This window comes from Rhinoraja longicauda, chromosome 6, assembly GCF_053455715.1.
Source record: "Rhinoraja longicauda isolate Sanriku21f chromosome 6, sRhiLon1.1, whole genome shotgun sequence".
Taxonomy (NCBI): domain Eukaryota; kingdom Metazoa; phylum Chordata; class Chondrichthyes; order Rajiformes; family Arhynchobatidae; genus Rhinoraja; species Rhinoraja longicauda.
Window position 1 is genome coordinate 66,791,118 of NC_135958.1, and position 21,381 is coordinate 66,812,498.

At 43.5% G+C, this 21,381-nt stretch overlaps 1 protein-coding gene across 2 annotated transcripts in view; it reads left to right on the forward strand.

The window, feature by feature from the left end:
* The window catches only part of acsf2 (acyl-CoA synthetase family member 2), a 100,153-nt gene extending 79,407 nt beyond the window's left edge, over positions 1–20,746 (forward strand). For both annotated transcript variants that reach the window (XM_078401222.1, XM_078401223.1), the window contains 6 exons: positions 10,502–10,609; positions 11,636–11,787; positions 12,839–12,980; positions 15,962–16,072; positions 17,380–17,448; positions 18,449–20,746. In XM_078401222.1, coding sequence (XP_078257348.1) covers positions 10,502–10,609; positions 11,636–11,787; positions 12,839–12,980; positions 15,962–16,072; positions 17,380–17,448; positions 18,449–18,508 — 642 coding nt within the window. In that variant the 3' untranslated portion in view covers positions 18,509–20,746. The remainder of the gene's footprint in view (positions 1–10,501; positions 10,610–11,635; positions 11,788–12,838; positions 12,981–15,961; positions 16,073–17,379; positions 17,449–18,448) is intronic.
* The last annotated feature ends 635 nt before the right edge of the window (positions 20,747–21,381 follow it).

The following is a 21,381-nucleotide window of genomic DNA, read 5'->3' on the forward strand; positions in this document are numbered from 1 at the left end:
GGTTCACACGCTCAAACACACTGGGGCCCTGGTTCACACGCTAAAACACACTGGGGCCCTGGTTCACATGCTCAAACACACTGGGGCCCTGGTTCACATGTTCAAACACACTGGGGCCCTGGTTCACATGTTCAAACACACTGGGGCCCTGGTTCACATGCATAAACACACTGGGGGCCTGGTTCACATGCTCAAACACACTGGGGCCCTGGTTCACATGCATAAACACACTGGGGCCCTGGTTCATACACTCCCCCTACACTTGGGAGCTGTGGTTCCCACAATCCCACTAACGCATCAGGACCCTGATTCCTGCACTCAAACACACTGGGGCCTGGTTCACATGCATAACCACACAGGGGCTCAGGTTCATATGGTCAAACACACTGGGGCTCAGGTTCAAACAATATTTTAAAGACAATTTCACCAATTGGTGGTTGTAGAGAATGGAAGAATCATGGAGAAGGATACTGTCCTCTGCAAGTCTGATCAGGTTAGGGAATGGATATTGTTGTCTGGAGCCGAGATCAGTTTGCATCACAACAGAAGAACAGAAGGAATGGGATCAGGAGCAGGCACCTGCCCTTTTAATCTGCTCTGTTGCTGATCAAGGTGATGACTGATCTTCTATCTCAGTGTCATGTTCTGGTAGTATTCCCTACCCTCAATTGCCTTAATGTCCGGATGTCTGCACAGAGCTCTCCCCAAGTAAACTCAGTGACACCATCCCCCAGCGTTTTGTGCGCCAAAGTGATGACCTCACATGTCTCCATCTGATATTCACTGCTCTGTCCACACACCCTGCTTGTCTACGTTCCATATTCCCTCACAACATTAAAGAAGCATCTGGATAAGCACTTGAATCACCAAAGCATAAAAGGCTACAGACCAAGTGCTGGTGAATGGGATGAGTTTCGGTGGGTAATTGGTGGTTAGCATGGACATGGTGGGAACATGTTTCTATAATGCCTAACTCTGTGACATTAAATTGTGTTTGACTTTTCCTGACTGAATTTTAGATTATTTTTTCAAACTTTCCCCTTATGTATCCTTGTATGATAAGTTTCATACAGTATATTCACTTATCCCCTCTCTTGAGCTAATTCTTTTTTTTTCTCTGCATTTCTCCCTCGGTTCCTGACTGCCCCTTGCTCAGTGTTTTGTATTTACGCGATGCATTGTTGGCCTGGTCATGAGCTCCCTGGTGCCCACATTACACTGACATGAGCTCACACCTCCAGCAACACTCACACCAAAAAATGCTAACACAGAAGTCTCAGCTGTCGCTCCAACTGATGGTGATTGCACACTGAACACCTCAGTCTGCAAACACATTGGAGCAAATGCAGTTGTGGAATAAAAGTGGCAGCAAGTCTCAAACGTTCCCTGTGGTCTGTATCGCCCGTTGGGAGGTCCATTTCTGACCTGAATATCTCCTTTGTGTCGCTGTTGCGGATGAACCTGGCAAAGCTGTAGCATGATATAAACAAGTCTTCCAATCAGTGTGGCACTGTGTGCACTGTCCAATGCAGGCTGGGAGGTATCCAATGTGCCTGTGGCCTCGCTCACCTTTAAATGCAATTCTGTGGATGGATATTGCAGATTATTAATACCCACTGGAGTTTACGGTGGATATCTGAAAAAAATCCATCATGTGTGGATTGAAGTGACCCCTTGTGTGAGCTGCTGCGTGTGGATGGAAAGGCCATGTTAGTGGGAGTGGCATACATCATGGATTTAGGCACATTCAGTGGGTGGTACTCAAAGCGTTGTGCTGCAAAGTGTTCCTGTAAGTAAGATTCAACCTATAATTATATTGCAATTTCATTCAACGGGTCATTTCTCCAAGACTGTACATTAGCTGATCTTCCAACTGTTCACCTTCCTCTTTATCAAAATAATTTATTTCTACCTCTCCAATGGTCCGATCTGCCCAGCTAACATGCCAGTTACTTCCTTATCCCCCCGCATGCTACATTCTGTTGAGAGTTCTGCATTCAGTTCTCAACATTGCCATGGGGACACAGAAAACCAGACCTTCCATAAAAATACTGGCTCCAGGAGAGTAAAACAAAAACATCGCAAACTTTGGTTTATATTTCCTCGTGTGTTTGGTTGAGTTGTACTGAACACGATATTCAAAGTGATTGAGATTTGATGGGGGTACGGAAAGTTTCCCTCTCCTGAAAGAATACAGAACCAAGGCACGTGTCAGATTACACTGCAGTGCAGTGCTTTGAGATGACTTACCACAGTAATTCATTCAATTGCCGGAATGGGCAATATACCGCAGCTTTGCCAGCAAGATACATATCCCAAGAATGAATAAAAATATTGCCTAAGGTTGGGAACGTTGGGGTCAGGAGGAAGCCCCTCAGGCACCCGGTTGTTGTTTAATCATAAAATCAGGGCAATCTGCCATAGAAGAGAAATTTGGAATTCCAGTTTCACACAATGGATAATGGAAAAAAAATTCTAATGGCTTTATGGAGGTTTAAACAGGGACTGATCGATCATTGTTGGAGAAGGTACTATATTGAAGAATTTGGAGCAAAGGTGAGAATCTGGGGTTAAGATACAAACAAGTGATTGTTGAATGACTGATGAAGTCTGGGTGCCTGAGTGGCCTACTCCTGACCCTAACATTCCCAATCCTAAGGCAATATTTGTATTCATTCCTGGGATACGTGTCTTGCTGGTAAAGCTGCTGTATATTGCCCGTTCTCTGAATCAAGATTTGTTGGGCTGCCCTCTTGGGCATCTGGAGTTAAGAAAGAGTTGTATATCTGCAGCATCTTTCATGCTGCTATCAGTGTGTCCCTCAGGCATTTACAATCATTATTGTACCTCTGCAGTGTAGCCACTGTTGCTGCATGGGAAGCAATGCAGCACTTTGTGCACCACAAGCTGCACAGGAGATAATTGTCGTGCGCTTCCTTAAATCCGAACCGTTTAATTTTATACTACACCGGAGAGAGCAAAGGTGGCTCAGATTAGCTTCTGGGGATCTTGGGGTCCAATTCCATAGCTCCCTAAAAGTGGCAACACTAGTAGATGGGGGTAGATAGAGTAACCAAGAAAGCAGATGGTATGCTTATGTTCACAGGTTAGGGCATTGCATATGAGAGTCAGGAAGTCATTTGGAGTATTGCGTGGCGTTCTGGTCACCCCACCTGGGGAAAGATGTGGAGGCCTTGGAGATGGTACAGAAAAGATTTACCAGATTGCTGCCTGGATTAGAGGGTATTAGCTATAAACTGAGGTTGGACAAACTTGGATTGTTTTCTCTGGAGCATCAGAGGCTGACAGGAGACCTGATAGTAGTATATAAAATTACTCTCTATGCATCGGGTGGACAGTGAGAACTGTTTTCCTAGGGCGGACATGTCAAAGACTAGAGGGCATGGCTTTAATATGAGAGGGGCAGAATATAAATGATACCTACAGGCAGGTTTTTTACACAGAGAATGCTGAGTGCCTGGAGCCCAGCATTCAGTGTGATGGTGGAGGCAGATACAATACTGGTACTTAAGTGGTCTTTAGATAGGCACATGGATATGGAGGGATAGGGATCACATGCAACCAGAGTAGTTTAGTTATCTTGGAATCTTGTTCCGTGTGAACATTGTGGGCTGCAGGGGCCTGTTCCTGTGCTGTACTTTACTATGTTTTCTTCCAGAAGGCAGCACCTATGACCATCCAACACTACCTCAACCATGCATGGGGGGACAAACCTAGTGCATCTGTGTGGTTTGTGTGGTGCAGCTGCGTCCCATGGTGGTGTAGTTAGAGAGATCCAGGATTTAAAGCCAGCAACAATGAAAGTGTTCTCTATCTCCCGGTCAGACGGTGTAGCAGAGAAATATTGGAGATGAGTCTGCAGACATAGTCTTATCATGAGAGGTCAGGCTTGAGTTCGACACTGTCCTCAGACAGCACAGATTATTTAGTGGTACCAGGGTGTACATTGGACAGCAGCTTGTCTGGGAAAATGAAAAACAAAGTTGAGTTACCCAGAGCAAAGTCACAGAAAGTCTTTATGTGACAGCCGTGAGAGTTCATATGAACCATTCTGTTGATGAACATAAATCAGCACGGAGGAAGTGGGTGGCATTGCACCCTTGTGCAGACTAGACACGATGCCAGGTTCCACTGAGTGCAAGAAGATTCCAGGCTTGGCTGCAGTTTTAGTCTGCTCGTGATATTGTTCTGTCTCTCTAGCCTCTGGGAAACTGGGGGAGTAACTCGTGTGCCATTTCCAGCCAACTACTTTCAGTATAATTCTCTATTGGGAGTCCTGTAAGGAATTGGATGGATTGTCCATTGAACCAAGGCTTAGGCTGGGAATCCACAGAAACCAGCTGCAGTCAGTGAGGGTGGCGGGCACCGAGGGAGACCACACCTGTAGCTTCCCGCTCTTGATTCTTGTAAAAGCAGTTGCTTCTGATACCTTTAAACACTCACTTTTATTGAATGCAAGTGGACTCTTCGCGTTTAGCCCAGACCTCAGCTCCTCATGTCAGGCATCAACACCCCTGCATTCTCTGACTACTGCATCATGGTCAAGCCTGTGTAAACATGTCACTAACCCAAAAATACCCCCAATCCAAATATAGAATGTTAATATCCCAAACCACATCCCAGTCCCAAAGATCAATGGCCAATCACAACATTTAAATTAGAAAAAACACTTATTCCAGGAATAAAATGTTCCCAGTTCTTGATGCACAGTTTACAAAATACAGGCCGCGGATGGAGAAGTCTGGCTCCTTTTGTGTGTGGTTCACAGTTGCAGAAACCAAGCTTGACAGAGCGTTTGGCAGCAGAAGGTTTTCAACCTCGTCCAATGAAACTCCATCATTGTAAATATTGACAGCGCATCCATTGAGGTGTATAATTCCTCCTCTGTGTGTACAAGTCCTTTGAATAAACAGGCAAGAAGCCTGCAGAAAATCAGGTTTGGAATGAAAGGAAAAACATTGCCCTGGTCTGAGAGAGCTGCATTAACAGCATGATGGACTGTTGCAACACAGAGGGGGGACATCAGGCACAGAGAGACAAAAGCAAGGGCTAGCAGCTGAAATATGAAGCTGTGGGCTTCACCCTGTCAAAATCCAACTGTCCTCATATATGTTTTATTTCTTGACATCCATCCACATTCTGAGGATAGTGTTTTCACCTTATAACGGTCTTCTGGAAGTGCCTTCCTGTGCAATCTGTTTAATTCGTAGTGTTCTAAGTACTGACTTTCATATTGTTTATTACATTTTAATTTTTGAGGTAAATCTATAAGTCATTACCATCTGGAACTTAAATAAGTCTCCCATTGGAGACCTTATACTCAATTACTTTACCAGGTTTGAGTTTCAAGAAGAGGCTGGATAGACTGGGTCATTTTTCCCTGGACTGTAGAAGGCTGAGGAGTGACATTATATAGGTTTATCAAATCAAAAGGGGTGCAGAAAAGTTGAAAACCCGCTGTCTTTTCCCCAAGGCAATGGTGTGTAAAAATAAAGGGCATAGATTTAAGGGAGAGGAGAAAGATTTATAAAGGACCCGAAGGGTGGCTTTTTTTCACAGAGGGTGGTTGGTAAATGGAACAAGCATATAATTATGACATTTAAAAGAGATTTGGACAGGTACATGAATGGCAAAGGTATAAAGGGATATGGGCCAGGCACTCATGTGGAACTAGCTTGGTTAGACAACTTGGTAGACATGGATGAGTTGGGCTGACCTGTGCTGTATGGCTTTATGACTCTATGACCTCTTATGACAGGCGCAGTAAGATTTAATTGCAGAGTGAAGCTTTCTCCACACAGTCCCCTCAAACAACTACCACAAAGCAGCACTCCTAACATTCACCTCCTCTGCCTCATCAATGTGTGGAGATGAGAACAGGCAGAGCAGGAGAATTCTTTCAGGACAGAGTTGTTTCAATTCCAAATGTTCCTCATTAGTGAAGCCGATTCTGCTGTTTGTCCAAATGTTTTTCAGAAATTTTCCACATTGCTCAATGTGGGAATGGAAGAGGAAGTAAATAAAAGCAAGGTGGAAGTGAATTTCCAGCCCCTTCTACACCCAGGACCCTGCTATCACTTGCTCGACAAAGAGTGCCAGTCACCATTCAGTGCACACGGCAGACACTCAGCGCAGCCTTCTGACTCCCACAAAGTGGCCTTTCATTGGAGTTTGCCACAGTCACTAACATTGTGTATCACCGTCTCTCTCATTCCCACCTGCAAAACCATATTCCTTCAACCAGAAAAGTTTATATATTTAGATTCCTTGATTCTTTTTCAAAATAACTTGTTTTTGGCAAGCTATTTCCCTTTTACACTCACCCCTTGATTAAAGAGTCCCCACCATTGAACAGTGCTGCTAGAGGTGCTGCCTCAAAAAGGCAGCTAACATCATCAAAGTCCCACACCACCCTGACCATGCTCCCATCTTACGGCCACCACTGGGAATAAGGTACAGGAGCCTGAGAATGATGACCTCCAGGTTCAAGAACAGATTCTTCCCATCAATCACCAAGCTCTTGAACCACTCTGCACAATTTTATGGTTCTCTTACTGGTGCAAATGACAATTAAATATTCTTGACAGCAAACCAGCCAAGATTGGGAAATAGCTTTTAACCCCGCAAGGACTTTAGAAAGGACAGGACAATGGATGAGGGGAAATAGGAGTCATAATAATAAATGCTTAAACTGGTACGATGTGCAGAACATTTTTTAATGTACAGACTTCTGTCAGCCTTTTTCACTCCATATCCCCCAGGACCACAATATTATTGGCCACCTGATGCAACTCACACTAGCCATGGTCTTCTAGTTGTTATCTAATGATGAAATGGTGCCATTTGGTTTCCATAAAGTAGCCCTATTAATCCCAGCCTGTACCCCATCAACTTTAGCATTGATCTGGATCCAACTGTTGTTGCAATAGATTGTACTCAATCATCATCTAAACCCCTCTCTAATTTTGGTGTAATTTTAAACTTATCTAGCATGTTTCTAGCATTATTGCCCAAGTCAATTACAATGCCAGTAACCTTAGGAAGGCCCAGAACCATTGGGGCATCACTAGTAAACTATCTCTTTATGAGTTACATAGAACATTTCAGCTGTGCATTGGAACCAAATTACCATGCTGCCAGTGAAGCATAAGACAGTACATTTCCAGCAAGCCCATCCAGTCGCATAGAGCCACCTACAACTCCACTGGTAACCCATTGTGCGAGGAGTATTATTGATGAACTTTGTCCTGATGGAACAGACAGCCCAAATCACCTGTACCAGAGTTTGTGAGCATTCCTGACTCTCCCACTTGTTAACATCTAAAACCTCTGAGGTAGGGGCCAGGAAATTCTGGAAGCTTGTGCTGTCTGAGGCGTTTAGATCACCCAGGCCGGCATTGAAAGCTTTGCAGAAACTTAACAGGTCCAACTGCAAGGATCACACTGAGCTGTCCTCATCCTTCAGGCTGCTGATCCTTTGGGACTAAGTGTGAGCATATAACACTCTTCTTGCACAGGAACAGACGTTGGGTCAGATGATGATTTTGGAGAACTCCAAGGCGAGGAGCGAGGGTTGCCAGCTCTTCACCTCTCGGAGTTCTTCCTCCACATACATCCCCGGCAACTGCAGCAGGAGTATATCCTCCACATGTTTTAGATTTTGTCCATTTCCTCTGACTCTATCTTGCTTTCTGAATAGGGCTGAAGAATACTTTGGTATTCACCTTGTTTCAGACATCCTCAGAGATTCAAAGAGAGTGGTCACAGTTCTGCAAACTGCACCTATTCTACCAATCCACCTAATTCTCATGATTTGCCAGCACTCATTCCGAGGCACTGGCTAGTCTGCCTGTTGATGCCCCATTCATGTTGGCACTGGTGCAGTCCATCCTTCCTGCTGTTTCTGATGGCACATTCACACTGGTCAGGACCCAGTCAATGTTTTATAACATTTCTCCTTGTTTTTTACTGGTATTAAATAATTTGAGTTTCCCTGTCATAGAATCATAGTTATACAGCGTAGAAACAGGTCCTTCAGCCCATTTCACCCAAAATATCTTGGGAGACCAAACAACACTGCATTATACATTTGATGAAAACTTGACCAAAGATGTGGGATCTAAGACAATGTTGTGAAGAAGGAGAAAGGAAGTGTAGATGCTTGAGTTTAAGGAAGGGAGTTCTCAACAATGGAAATGGGGCTGTGGATAAACGAGAGATGTGTTGGCCATTTCTTTGCAAGGTTCCATAACACCATCCCCTTCCTATGTCTGCAGTTCCTGTCAACCTTTCATATTCCAAGCTGATTCCTACATCACACCATTGCTAAACCTGTGCCCAAGAACTCAGTTACTTTCTCATGGCAATGACAATTTTGTCCCTCAAATAGGTAGTGGAAAAGTCATGGGTTTGATCTTCATTTCAGAGGTTTGAGAGCATAACCCAGCCTAATCTTCCAGTGTACCTCTGTGGGGGTTGGATCCACCTTTTACATGATAAGAATGAAACACCCTCTTGTTTATAAGATTTTGAGGCCCTCAAGTCTATGAGTACATTTCACCCATGTGATATACTTCAAAAGTACTTCATCCTAACCGTATAATGACACAGGAGTAGGCCATTCAACCCTCTATACAGCTCTCCTTAGAGCAATCCCACTCGTCCCATTGTATTTATGTGTTATGGCGAGTCTGAAGACTTGTAACTTTGTCAAAGAAGTTTATTGCGGTAGCAATATTCAGTTACAAAGATAACAATCGAGATCGCAGACAACCATTAAACTTAAACTATTCACATCGAAGTCCTCTTCCAACTGATTGGTTTTGGGCGCCAAAACAACCACGTGACCTTGCTGGCCAATCCGAGGGTTTGACTCTCAGGACCAATCCCTATGGTTGCTACAGTGTAGTATTATCTGATTTGATTGAATTACATGCAAAACAAAACTTGTCACTGTGCCCTGGTACACATGACAATAATAAACCTACCCTCTCCATGTTTCCCTGTATTCCTGCAGCTTACTCTCTTTTATATGTCCATCATCTCCTCTGATTCTTTTGTCAGTTACCTTGGCAAAAGAGTTGTTCACAGTGACCAGTTCGCCAATATCCCTGATTGCCAGTACTAAGGCCCGTGTTTCACTGTGGCACAGGGTCACGTTTGCAAGTCAGAATGCACTTGCCTCCTGCCATTATCACATGTTCCTCCAACCGAACATCGAAGAAACCAAGCTCCAAAGTCCGGGGGAGAATGACTGAGTAAGCAACAGAGGGATGAATAATTTCAACAAAGTGAAGATACTGAAGGGCTAGCTGTAAAATGGTAGGCATGGATACATCTGAGTTTTGCCAATGCTCTCCAGTTTCACAGAACAGTCCAGGATTCTTTGCATCTGGATCCATTTTCCTATTGAAGCAGGGGGGATAGAGAAAGAATATTCGAGATGGCTGACCCAGAGTTGAAAGGATGGCCAAGGATTATCCAGACTGTGATTCTGGGCCAGCATCTTTGCAATAAAAGTGCCATGAGTTGGTTTATTTGAGAGTTGGCCTTTGATCTATATTTTTCTGTTATGTAAGAAAATTGGAATGGTATATTAGAATCTTATGTTTGGAAGATTCAACTAAATGGGAATCGTTTAGTGGAATGTTTTTCTTGGATCCAACCAGGATTTCTGCAGACACTGGGCTGACAGTTGTGGTGTCGAGTATCAGCAACAGGGCGGACTGAAACTGTCATCTCTTTTAATATTTGTTTCCTGTCCAACCATTCTGTAGAAAGATGGATGGGAATTCGTGGCTCTACTCTGTGCACCCGATGACACAGACTGCGTGGCTGAAAAGCACAGGCAAATGTGATACTTTCCGCCCTTATTCTCACACACACTGGGTCCTGTCCCTTCACCCCCATGCTCAATGGTCTGAATTGGCTCACAGGACTGCATTTTTGCCCACTGCAAAATGCCCATATTAAAACTGATATGCTGGAAATTCACAGCAGGTCAGGCAGCAACTCTGAAGAGAAATGTAGTTAATGATCAGATTGAGCAGAACTGGAAAAAGGTTGGAGATTAATATGTGCAAAGCAGTAAAGTCAGAGGAGGATAAAGGGAGGAAACAGCAACCAGGAAGACATCTTGGTCGACATGGCTCAGTTGGCTCTAAGGGGCTGTTTCCATGCTGGATATCTCTTTGACTCCATTCTGAGATGGATGAGTTGGTAATTAGCCCCATTTGTAATTTTAATGCCTATTTAATGCTTTTATTGTTGGACTGTGGGTGACTGAATTTCGTCCAATTTGGATGACAAATAAAGCTATCTTGAATCTTGAATCTTAATCCTGGTTTTTGTAAACAGGATATAAGCTGGATTTCTTCAGAAACCACCATGTGTAACAGTGGACTGATCATCTGCCTCAACCAACACTTTCATCACTGTAGTATGATAGTCGTGATTGACAGATGTCCTCTCCTTTTAACAGGAAGCATATGGGTCAACAGAGAACAGTCCTGTCACATTTCTGGCTTTCCCAAAGGATGAAATAACACGAAAAATAGAGACAGTTGGCTACATCTCACCACACACCGAGGTAAGAATGAAGCTGTGCAATTAATTGCTGGCAAAATTAATTTGCAGAATTGATTCAGCTTCCCGGGCTACATTACCCTCCTCTCCCCTCCTTCATCTCCTGACAGTTTTTCTCTCTCCTTACCTGCTTTCACCATTTTTCTTTCTTCCCCTTTCCCCTTGTTCTCCTTCCTCTCCCATTCATATTCTCATCCACCCATTTCTTGCTTTTCATTCCATCACAGTCTCATTCTCTTTTCTATGTCCTTATTCATTCTCTCTCTCCGCTTCTCTCCTCTGATTTGAGAAGTCTGTTCATTCTGGCTCCTGTTTATGACCATGTCATTAGCCTACTTTCCTTGGCCCTGACTGACTTCCACAGTGAACAGGTATTGAGCACAGCTTTGATTTGGTGCTGCAGTTAGTGTCGTCTCTGCTAACTGCGCTGTGTTTAAGATTATGTATTATGGCAATCATTGCATTAGTTCCCTCTTCATTGTGCTTCGTTGACATCAGCCAGTTAGCAATAATGCGGGCTCTTTGTGTTTCTCATTAAAGGGCCAAATACTAAGACAGTCTTTGTTTAATCATCTCTGATTGCCCGTCTGGATGTTCATTCTCTGATATCCCACCGTAGACCTCCTCTTCACCATACTCACTTCATTATTGTCCCACACATCAATCCTTAACAGATATAACACCCGCCTCCCATGATTATGGAAACCATGCCAGCTCTGAGTGGATGATTGTTGACTCGCGTAAATACATGAAAATATTCCAAGAAGCTGAAAGAAAAACATTGTTCAGTGTCCCTATGTTTTCTTCCTGGCCATTTTTTGCTGATAGCAGCTATAATGATTAACCTTCACTTGCTGGGAACACTCCCACAGGGTTGGCAGCACTGGCCTTGAGTCTTGCACATTGGCAAAAAAACTGCTCTAAGAATGCTTTGACATTTAATGACCACTAGTTTATTAAAGGGAGTCAGTGGGATATTGCTCACCGAGCCATGTGTCCTGTCATTAAGGCTTTGCAATCTGTGTTATAGGCTAAAGTTGTGCATCCTCAAACTGAGGAAATCCTTCCCTTGAACACAGCTGGGGAGCTGTGGATCCGTGGGCACTGTGTGATGTTGGGATACTGGAATGACCCAGAGAAGACAAAGGAATGTATCACTCCGCAGGGCTGGTATAAAACAGGGTGAGTGGACTCTGCCTGACACAAAATAGGTTTAAAGTCCCTGGATAGCTATGTAACTATTCACCAACAATGATAGTGACATCAGACAAGTCTTGGGCAGTAAGTATTGGGCTACAGTTTGTCCATGCACTGAGAACTAAAACAGCCTCAGTTCTGCTCCTGCTTTGTATTTAAGAACCAAGAGTGCTTGGCATAGGCTAACTTGTCCCAATGAATGTCATTTCAGCCAAGTGTAAACAACAAGAATTTGATAAGCAGGAGAATTTGCAATGGGACAACTCTGGTGAACATGGATAGGTGACACTTCCTGTCAGAACCCTTCTTCAGACTGATTGTCAGTCAGGTCCTGACCTGAAATGTGACCTATCCATGGTCTCCGGAGATGCTGCCTGACCCACTGAGTTTATCCAGCACTTTGTGTCTTTTTTAGTGATTTCCTTGTGGCCATTGTTCACTCATTAACTGCAGCTTCAAAAGCAACTGGCCTTATATTTAACATCGACAGAGCAAAGGTCCTCTGCCAACCTGTCCCCAATGTACCACACCAACCTCCAATAATAAAGGTCCATGACAAGACACTGGAAAATATGGTTCACGTGCACAGAGAAGGCAGATGTCAATAATGAATTCACCATTGCCTCCGGTGGTTGGCAGTCTTTGGCTGTCCTTAAAATGGGTGTTTGAAAATCAGGATCTCAAACTCAGCACAAAATGCATGGCCAACCGAACCCTGCCCTCCATGCTTGGGGCATGGACAACCTACAGTCACCAAGTGTATGACTCTATGACTCTAACCCTGACCCAGCTAACCTACAGAAAGTTGATAGGGAATGGAGCGCTATAGCAGGGAATGGAGGGATATGGATTATGTGCTGGTAGATACAGTTAGAGTTGGTCCTGGCATGACATTCAGCACAGACATTGTGGTCTGAAGGGCCTGTTTTTGTGATGTACATTTCTATGTTATAACTAAATATCATTTCCACTTACTGAAGGTCTCAGGTCAGAGTTGGATGAATATAATGTTAATTCAATGGTTCTGCATTTTCAGCGACATTGCCTCACTTGACTCGTATGGATACTGTAGGATCGTAGGCCGAATTAAAGACATGGTCATCCGTGGAGGAGAGAACATTTACCCTGCGGAGTTGGAAACGTTTTTGCACACTCATCCCAAAGTTCAGGAGGTGCAGGTAAGTCTCAGGAAGGTCAATTGATAAGAGTGTTTGTGTGGAGCACTCACAGTATTAGCTGCTCCACATCTGGTCCCTGTATCCCCCAGATGTTGCACAGGCATCAGGAAAGCAACTGTTAGTACAAAGTTATGGATTCATGAACAACATTCTGCAGGGATTTAATACACTTAATAGACATTTAATGTTTAACTATCTTGATTGAATTCTTTGATGAGAAATGTAGAGTGAATGAGAACTGTGCAGATGCTGATGTCAATACAAACTTTATAATGGCAGTCAGACTAAAGAAAAGTAATGCAGACTTTGCATAATGGAGGTTCAGGAACAGAGCATTTGAGCTCCTGATCATCAAACACCCTTTTCAAGGGCAGCTAAAGAAAGTCAACCACTGGAGACGGTGGTGAATTCATTGTTGTTGTCTGCCTTTTCTGTTCACGTGGGCTCTGTAAATAGACAATAGACAATAGGTGCAGGAGGAGGCCATTCGGCCATTCGAGCCATTCAATGTGATCATAGCTGATCATTCTCAATCAGTACCCCGTTTCTGCCTTCTCCCCATACCCCCTGACTCCGCTATCCTTGAGCTCTATCTAGCTCTCTCTTGAATGCTTTGAGAGAATTGGCCTCCACTGCCTTCTGAGGCAGAGAATTCCACAGATTTACAACTCTGACTGAAAAAGTTTTTCCTCATCTCAGTTCTAAATGGCCTACCCCTTATTCTTAAACTGTGGCCCCTGGTTCTGGACTCCCCCAACATTGGGAACATGTTTCCTGCCTCTAACGTGTCCAACCCCTTAATAATCCTATACGTTTCGATAAGATCTCCTCTCATCCTTCTAAATTCCAGTGTATACAAGCCTAGTCGATCCAGTCTTTCAACATACAACAGTCCCGCCATTCCGGGAATTAACCTAGTAAATCTACGCTGCACGCTGCAGGTAAGGAATACAATGACAGGAAAGCATTTATAAACATTTCTACCAGGAATAGGGTTTCATCTGGCGTTTGTGTCCAGTTCTCGAGTAATTTAAGATTTAAGTGTTTTGAATCTTGGAGATGGTGTGAAGGGGATCTCGAAGAACGGTACCTGGGATGACAACACGTGGCGAGATTTGTGAAACTTAAGTGTACTCATTTGATAAAGTGGATCAAAGAAATGATAGATTTTCTTAGAGTAGTACAGAATAACTACTTTCTCTCACGAGACATCAACAGCTGGAGAACAGATCAAAGGCAAAAGAGTCAGAGGGGAAACAAAACCTTTTTATACAGCATGTTACGATGTGGTGGTTGCAGAAGCAGTCATAACATTCCAAGAAAATTGGATTAACTCTTGATGATTAAAATTATTAACCATCATGGTAAGCTGATGCAGAAGATTAAAATACATGGATCCAGGGTGACTTGGTAGATTAGCTTTAAAATTAGCTTGAAGAGAGAGGATAGTGATGGAGGGGTATTATTTTGATTGGAGATCTGTGATCAGTGGTGTTCCACAGGAATCAGTACTGGGAACCCTGTTGATTTTGATATATATAAACAACTTAGGCATAGATGTAGATGGGCTGATTGGAAAGTTTGCAGATGACATCAAAATTGGTGGAGGTGAGGATTGTAGAGAAGGCTGTCAAAGGATACAGGAAGACAGAGATCAGTTACAGATGTGGCTGGAGAAATGGCAGATTTAGTTTAATCCAAAAAAGTGTGAGGTGTAACACTTTGGGAGGTCAAATATGAGGAGTAAGTGTACAGTAAATGGAAGGATGCTTAAGAACATGGATGTATAGAGAGATCTTGTGGCCTAAGTCAATAGCTCTCTGAAAGCACCAACGCAAGTAAATAGCGCGCTAAAGAAGGCATACAGCATGCTTTCCTTCATTGGTTGGGCATTGAGTCAGGAAGTCCTGTTGCAACTTTATAAAACTTTGGTTCAGCGTATTTGGAGCATTGTGTGTAGTTCTGGTAGCCCTATTACAGGAAGAATGTGGAGGCTTTGGAGAGGGTGCAGAAGGGATTTACCAGGATGCTGCCTGGATTAGAGAGTATTAGCTCTAAGCAGAGGTTGGACAAACTTAGATTGTTTTCTCTGGAGAGTTGGAAGCTGAGGGGGGACCTGATAGAAATTTATAAAATTATAGGGCATAATTAGGGTAGGTATTCAGAGACTTTTTCCAAGGGTAGAACTGTCAAATACTAGAGAACGTAGCCCTAGGGTGAGAGAAGGAAAGTTTAAAGATGATGTGCTGGGCAAGTTTTTTTTGCAGAAAGCGATTGGTACCTAAAACGTGTGATAGTGGAAGCAGACACAATAGTAGCATTTAGTCAGGCACGTGAAGATGCAGCAAATGGGGTGATATGGATCATGTGCGACAGATGGGGTTAGTTTAATTTGGCATCATGTTCAACACAGATATTGTGGGCAACAGGCCTGTGTTGTACTATAAATGTAGACCTATAGGGAAAGAACAAAGCAGTGGGAATGATTCAGCAGCTTTTTCAAAGAATCAGCACAGGAAAAGACCTCCACGTTCAGCCTAACCAATGTTTTGTTGAGCTGCAACTTGACACTCCAACAGGCAAATAGGATTTGTATGGATAGGCATTACAGTCAGTGTGAACAAGGTAGGCCAACAATCTCCAACTAATCTCAGTCAGATCTGGGGAAAAAACTGGATTGGTGTCAGGGGTGTCATTCTAACACTGCAGCCAAGATGTAGTGTCATCACTACAGAGAGGGAGAATTAGTGTGCACCTGACATGTCTTGCCCAGTAAGGATGTGACAAAGCAGCCTTTTACTGGAAGCCAAAAATGGATGATAGCCATTCTCTTGAGCCATTCGGCCACCGAGGAAAAAGCTGTGATGGTGTGACAGGGTAGTGCACTTTGCAAACCACTTAATCTTAGTTTGGTAAATTGGTTGGAGATCCACAGAGACCGCGACTGATTGATGGAGTCTATCTCTGCTTTCCTTTGGCAGGTGATTGGAGTACATGATGACAAGATGGGTGAGGAGCTCTGTGCCTGTGTGAAAGTGCGGGATGGAATGGAGTGCACAGCTGAGGAGCTTAAGACCTTCAGCAAAGGAAAGGTACGTACGTTTGCAAAGCAGACTCCCATACTCATATAGCAGATAAAAATCTTAATGATGAAATCCCTGCTCCATCTTTCACCATTGTGCATTCCTGAAAGATATAGAGAACTATGAGGGTGCATTGTCAGAGATAATGATGCCTCTGTCAGCCTCGAGAGGATGCAACGGTCCAAAGGTATTTTATTGTCACGTGCACCAATTAAGGTACAGTGAAATTCGATTTACCATACAGTCATACTAAAAAAAGCAACAAGACACACAACTACATAAAAGTTAACATAAACATCCACCACAGCAGATTCCCACATTCCTCACTGTGATGGAAGGCAATAAGGTCTAATCTTCTTTCCTCTTTATTCTCCCGTGGTTGGGGCAGTCAAACCATCTGCAGTCGGGGCGATCGAAGCTCCCGCAGCTGGCGATCGAAGCTCCCGTGTCGGGGCGGTCGAAGCTCCTGCAACCTGGAGCTCTCGAAGTCGGTCCCTGACCAAGGGATCGCGAGCTCCACGACGTTAAAGTCCACAGGCTCCCGCGGTTTGAACTCCCAAAGTCGATCACCAGCAAGAGGCCGCCACCTCCTCGATGTTAGGCCGCAATGTGGACGGAGATACGATACGGAAAAAAAATCGCATCTCCGTCGAGGTAAGAGATTTAAAAAAGTTTCCCCCAACCCCACCCCGACATAAAACAAAGCTAAAGAACACTAAAACATACATTTATAACATACTATAAAACAACAAAGGAAGAAAAGGACGAGACAGACTGTTGGCGAGGCAGCCTTTGCAGCGCCACCCAGTGGTTGATTGCAGACATGGAGGTCAAGGCATTGGTAACCAATTGTTCAGGACTTTCCAGTCATATAAGTTGAATCAAGAGAACCCCAAGTTCCAGTATCACCAACTACCATTTCTACCCAGTGAGGATTCCAATGGCTGTGGAGACTCAGGAAATTCACCCCTTCAAGCAGCCTGTTCCTTATAAAGGGAGAAGCCTCTTAAAAAAAGACACAACAATTGAGGAAGAGTTGATGATCTCGGAACCTTGGGGCTCGGATGCTAATCACCAAATGATCAGGCCTACACACTAAAAGGTTGACATTGGTCTGTATCTAAATAAAGGTCATGACTTTCAAATTGTGACACCTATTCTGTGGAGCAGCTGGACAGCAGTGAACAAGAGGAATTTGCCTGGTGTGGGGCAATTGTGTAAATGGCAAAGGCTGACATTCACTGCAGGGAAATTTCACCAAGGTTCCCACTTCAAACCAGTGGCATTGAATTGTCTAATCTCTTTATCTCACACAGATCTCCCACTTCAAGATCCCACGATACATCGTGTTTATGAAGGATTTCCCCTTGACCTCCTCTGGGAAGGTATGTACAATAGGAATAATCCTGAAAAGGAACCAATAGTTTCCGATAGCAGAAAATGTTAAGGAATAATATGTATTTTGAGTAATCAAGTTGGAGATCCATTTGGAGAAACAAGAAACTGCAGACGCTGGTTTCCAAAGAAAGATACAAAGTGGCAGAGTAACTCAGTGAATCAGGCAGCATCTCCAGAGAACATGGATAGGTGACGTTTCAGTTCTGGACACTTCCTCACACTGATTGTGGTGGGGGGGAGAGGGGGGGGTTATGGGAAGAGAAATGCAGCTGGACAAAGCCAAGCGAGTGATAGGAAGATACAGGCGAGGGGGCTTTTCAGATAGGCTAGGTCTAGATAGGTTTATTTTTAGATGTTTGGACAAAGGCCAGAGATGAAAAGACAAAAGGTGTGAGGAAGGATGTGGTGGCTCTGGAGAGGGTCCAGAGGAGGTTTACAAGAATGATCCCAGGAACGAGTAGGTTAACCCATCATGAGCGTTTGTCGGCACTGGGCCTGCCGTTGGAGTTTCGAAGAATCAGAGGGGACCTCATTGAAACATACAGAATAGTGAAAGGCTTGGATAGAGTGGATGTGGAGAGGATGTTTCCATTAGTGGGAGAGTCTAGAACTGGAGGTCATAGCCTCAGAATTAAAGGACGTTCTTTTAGGAAAGTGATGAGGAGAAATTTCTTTAGTCAGAGGGTTGTGAATCTGTGGAATTCTTTGCCACAGAAGGCTGTAGAGGCGAAGTCAGTTGATATTTTTAAGGCAGAGATAGATAGATTCTTGATTAGTACAGATGTCAGAGGTTATGGGGAGAAGTCAGGAGCATGGGGTTAGGAGAGAGAGATAGATCAGCCATGATTGAATGAGGAGTAGACTTGATGGGCCGAATGGCCTAATTCTACTCCTATTCCTTATGACCTTAATTGTTGGAAAATCTGTATTTGAATTTGCTTTTCTTCATTGTAACATTAATGATGCTTTTAATATTTTCCCCCACAGGTTCCAAAATATAAACTGAGGGAGACTGTTGAACGTGAACTGAAACTGCGGCCTCAGTAAGAAACCACACAGCAAGTGCCATCGATTGTCCACTTTCATTTCTAACCCAGCACCAAGCCAAACACAGGACTCTCAGGTTATAAAATCCCTTCTGGCTTCACCTGTCCTTTCGCTGCAGGATCGAGCTGACAACCACACTCCTGGTCCCCAGCCAGAGCCAAGGAACCTCCGCTCTCCTCATTTGGTTTGTAACCGAGGAATGGGGCACTCAAGATTCCATAATCATGAACTCAGGAACAGTGAGAGGCTATTCATTCTCTCATGCCTATGTAGCCATTCAATTAGATTATATAGTAAAATCTCATTATTACAGACCTCCTTATAACAGATTTTAGTTATAGCGGACAGACATACCAACCTTTACCATAAGGGCGGGCTGCAGCGCCACCCTGACCAGCACCGCCTCCCCGGCCACTTCCTGGCTGGACTTACCGACAATCACCTCCAGGCTGGGCTGCCGACACCAGTCCACACCGCCTCCTGGCTGCTTCCAGGCCACACCTGTTGCCATTACCGCTGACCCTCACCTGCATTCCGGCTGCCCGCGGGCTGCGACCAATGACACCACCGAATCTTACCTCAACTCACCTGGATTCCAGGCCCATCTCCAGACCAATAGTCTAAGGAAGGATCTTGACCCGAAACGTCACCCATCCATGTTCTCTAAAGATGCTCCCTGAGCTGCTAAGTTACTCCAACACTTTGTTTCCTTTTGTGTATTAACCAGTATCTGCAGTTCTATACAATGATACTCCATTAATCGGTAATCTTTTACTCAGTTGTAGCGGACTATAACGGATGCCATTCCCCTCTTACGATCCGTTATAATGAGTTGATTTGTATCTTTGTTGCATTCTCGCACCCTGTCCCAATCATTTATATCTTTCCCTGACAAAGACCTGTTGACCTGAGCAGAGATAATTACACTTAATTCAAACTAATGCTAGCCTCAAGAGCTTTGTGGGTTACGTTCTCACTAGATTTTCACTAGTTTTTCACTAGTTTTTCTGTGACTAAAGGTTTTCCTGATCTACAATGCCTTGTTGTAATTTGGAAGTTAGGCCGCCTTTGTCTGAACTTTCTCACTCCACAAAATAATTTATTGTCAGCTTTCTCAATTCCTTTGGTCATCTTAGCTTGGATCCCCTTTTAATCATCTATGCAATTTGTCAAGGGGAGTTGAACGCATTAGTCCAGATGTCGTTCTAGTGAAACCCTTCTTCCCCTCCTTTTTTGTGGTAAAGATTGCCTTTGTTTTAAGGTGGGTTGGCCAAGGACTGTCCAAAAGGACATGTTACTTTCCCTCAGTTCTGCAGTGTACTATCTTTTGTACTAAGGTGTCTATTGCATGATCCTACAACCTGTGACTCAGAATGCTACCTGCTGAGCATGGTGGACGTGGAATTATCAAGAGGATTATTGGGAGATTGGGCATCCTTTAAACATTCAGCTTTTACAAGAAGGAATTTTTACAGCACATTATCCTTAAAATATTTTTGCTCTGTGGGGCAACCAGTTGTCATTTTACAATGGTGTCTCACCTACGATCCCACCAGAAAGGTGGATGAACAGTTGGTCTATTCTTTAATTTGCCTGCGTTGATTTGTGATTGCCAGAATCTTCATGTCTATTTTGAATCAGCCAGCCAAATACAATGATAGTTGGGTTAGTGTCAGTTCAGATTGCTCTGTCAAGCTTTGGTGTGGGCTTGAACCCACGTCCTTTTGATCGCGCAATTACGCTAAATGGAAATCAGAAAGGTGTACGTCACCTAACTTGAATTCTCTACCCATTTCACCAGCCAGTTTGTTATGAATTCTAAATCTTTTAGACTCTCACATATTGCAACATGATATTTAGACCAAAAGTTGCCACCCATTTTTTTATTGAGGTAATGTTGCTTAATAAGTTTGTCTCATTAAGAAGGCCAAGTTCTGCTTTGCATATGTCTCAAGTATTTTACTGATCCGAGATGGGCATTTATGATTCACCACTGGTCTTATTGACACCAATCTTATAACCTCAATTTACATAAACCTATATATTCCTAAATCATACAGATTAAGAAATTTCATACCAATCAAAATAGGCAGTGTTAATTCATTGATTAAGATCTTACATATGTAGTCTCAATTGAACCATATGCGCCACTGAAAATTATGATCATTTACAGTTTATTTGAGAGTAAATTGTATAACATTAAATCTTGCAATCATTTTGATCTGAGTTTCTCCAAAATAAAAACAATTTTATACCTTGGTCTTGGTGTCTATTCTATCCTAAATTAATCTCAGCCTCTCTTTTGCCCCCAGCTTCACTCTGGATTTAGCTGATCTTCACTAGCACACATCTGGCAATGAAAAGCAGCATGTTCCAATCCTTGTTGCTATGCAATGAATCTTGCCAATAAATACAGACTAACATGAAGTTAGTATGGGATGAAGCTGCTGCATGTCGTATTTTATGATCAGATCCATTTGCATACCAGACTAACAAAAAGCCTTTGAGCTAGGAGAATGTAGTCAAACCAGCATGGTCTGTTCACTTCCCTCTCTCCACTCCACCCCCCCCCCCCCCCCAACCCACACACACCTTCACATGACATAGCACTCAGCTGAAGAACATTAAGGTATAAGATTCTGAGCTTTGTGCTGAACCTGAGTTTTGGGCATTTGCAAACAAGTACCTGGTTGCTTGAAGAATAAACATGTACACTCACAATACGAATGGCTTAGCCTAATCGGGTTCCATGATGAACCATCACTACTTTGCGCAAGTGGAACTTGCGACACTTGATTTCAGAATTTGCTGATCCTTCACAAACCTTGGCTGTTAAAGAAAGATCATTAAACATTTTGAATACTACATCCATG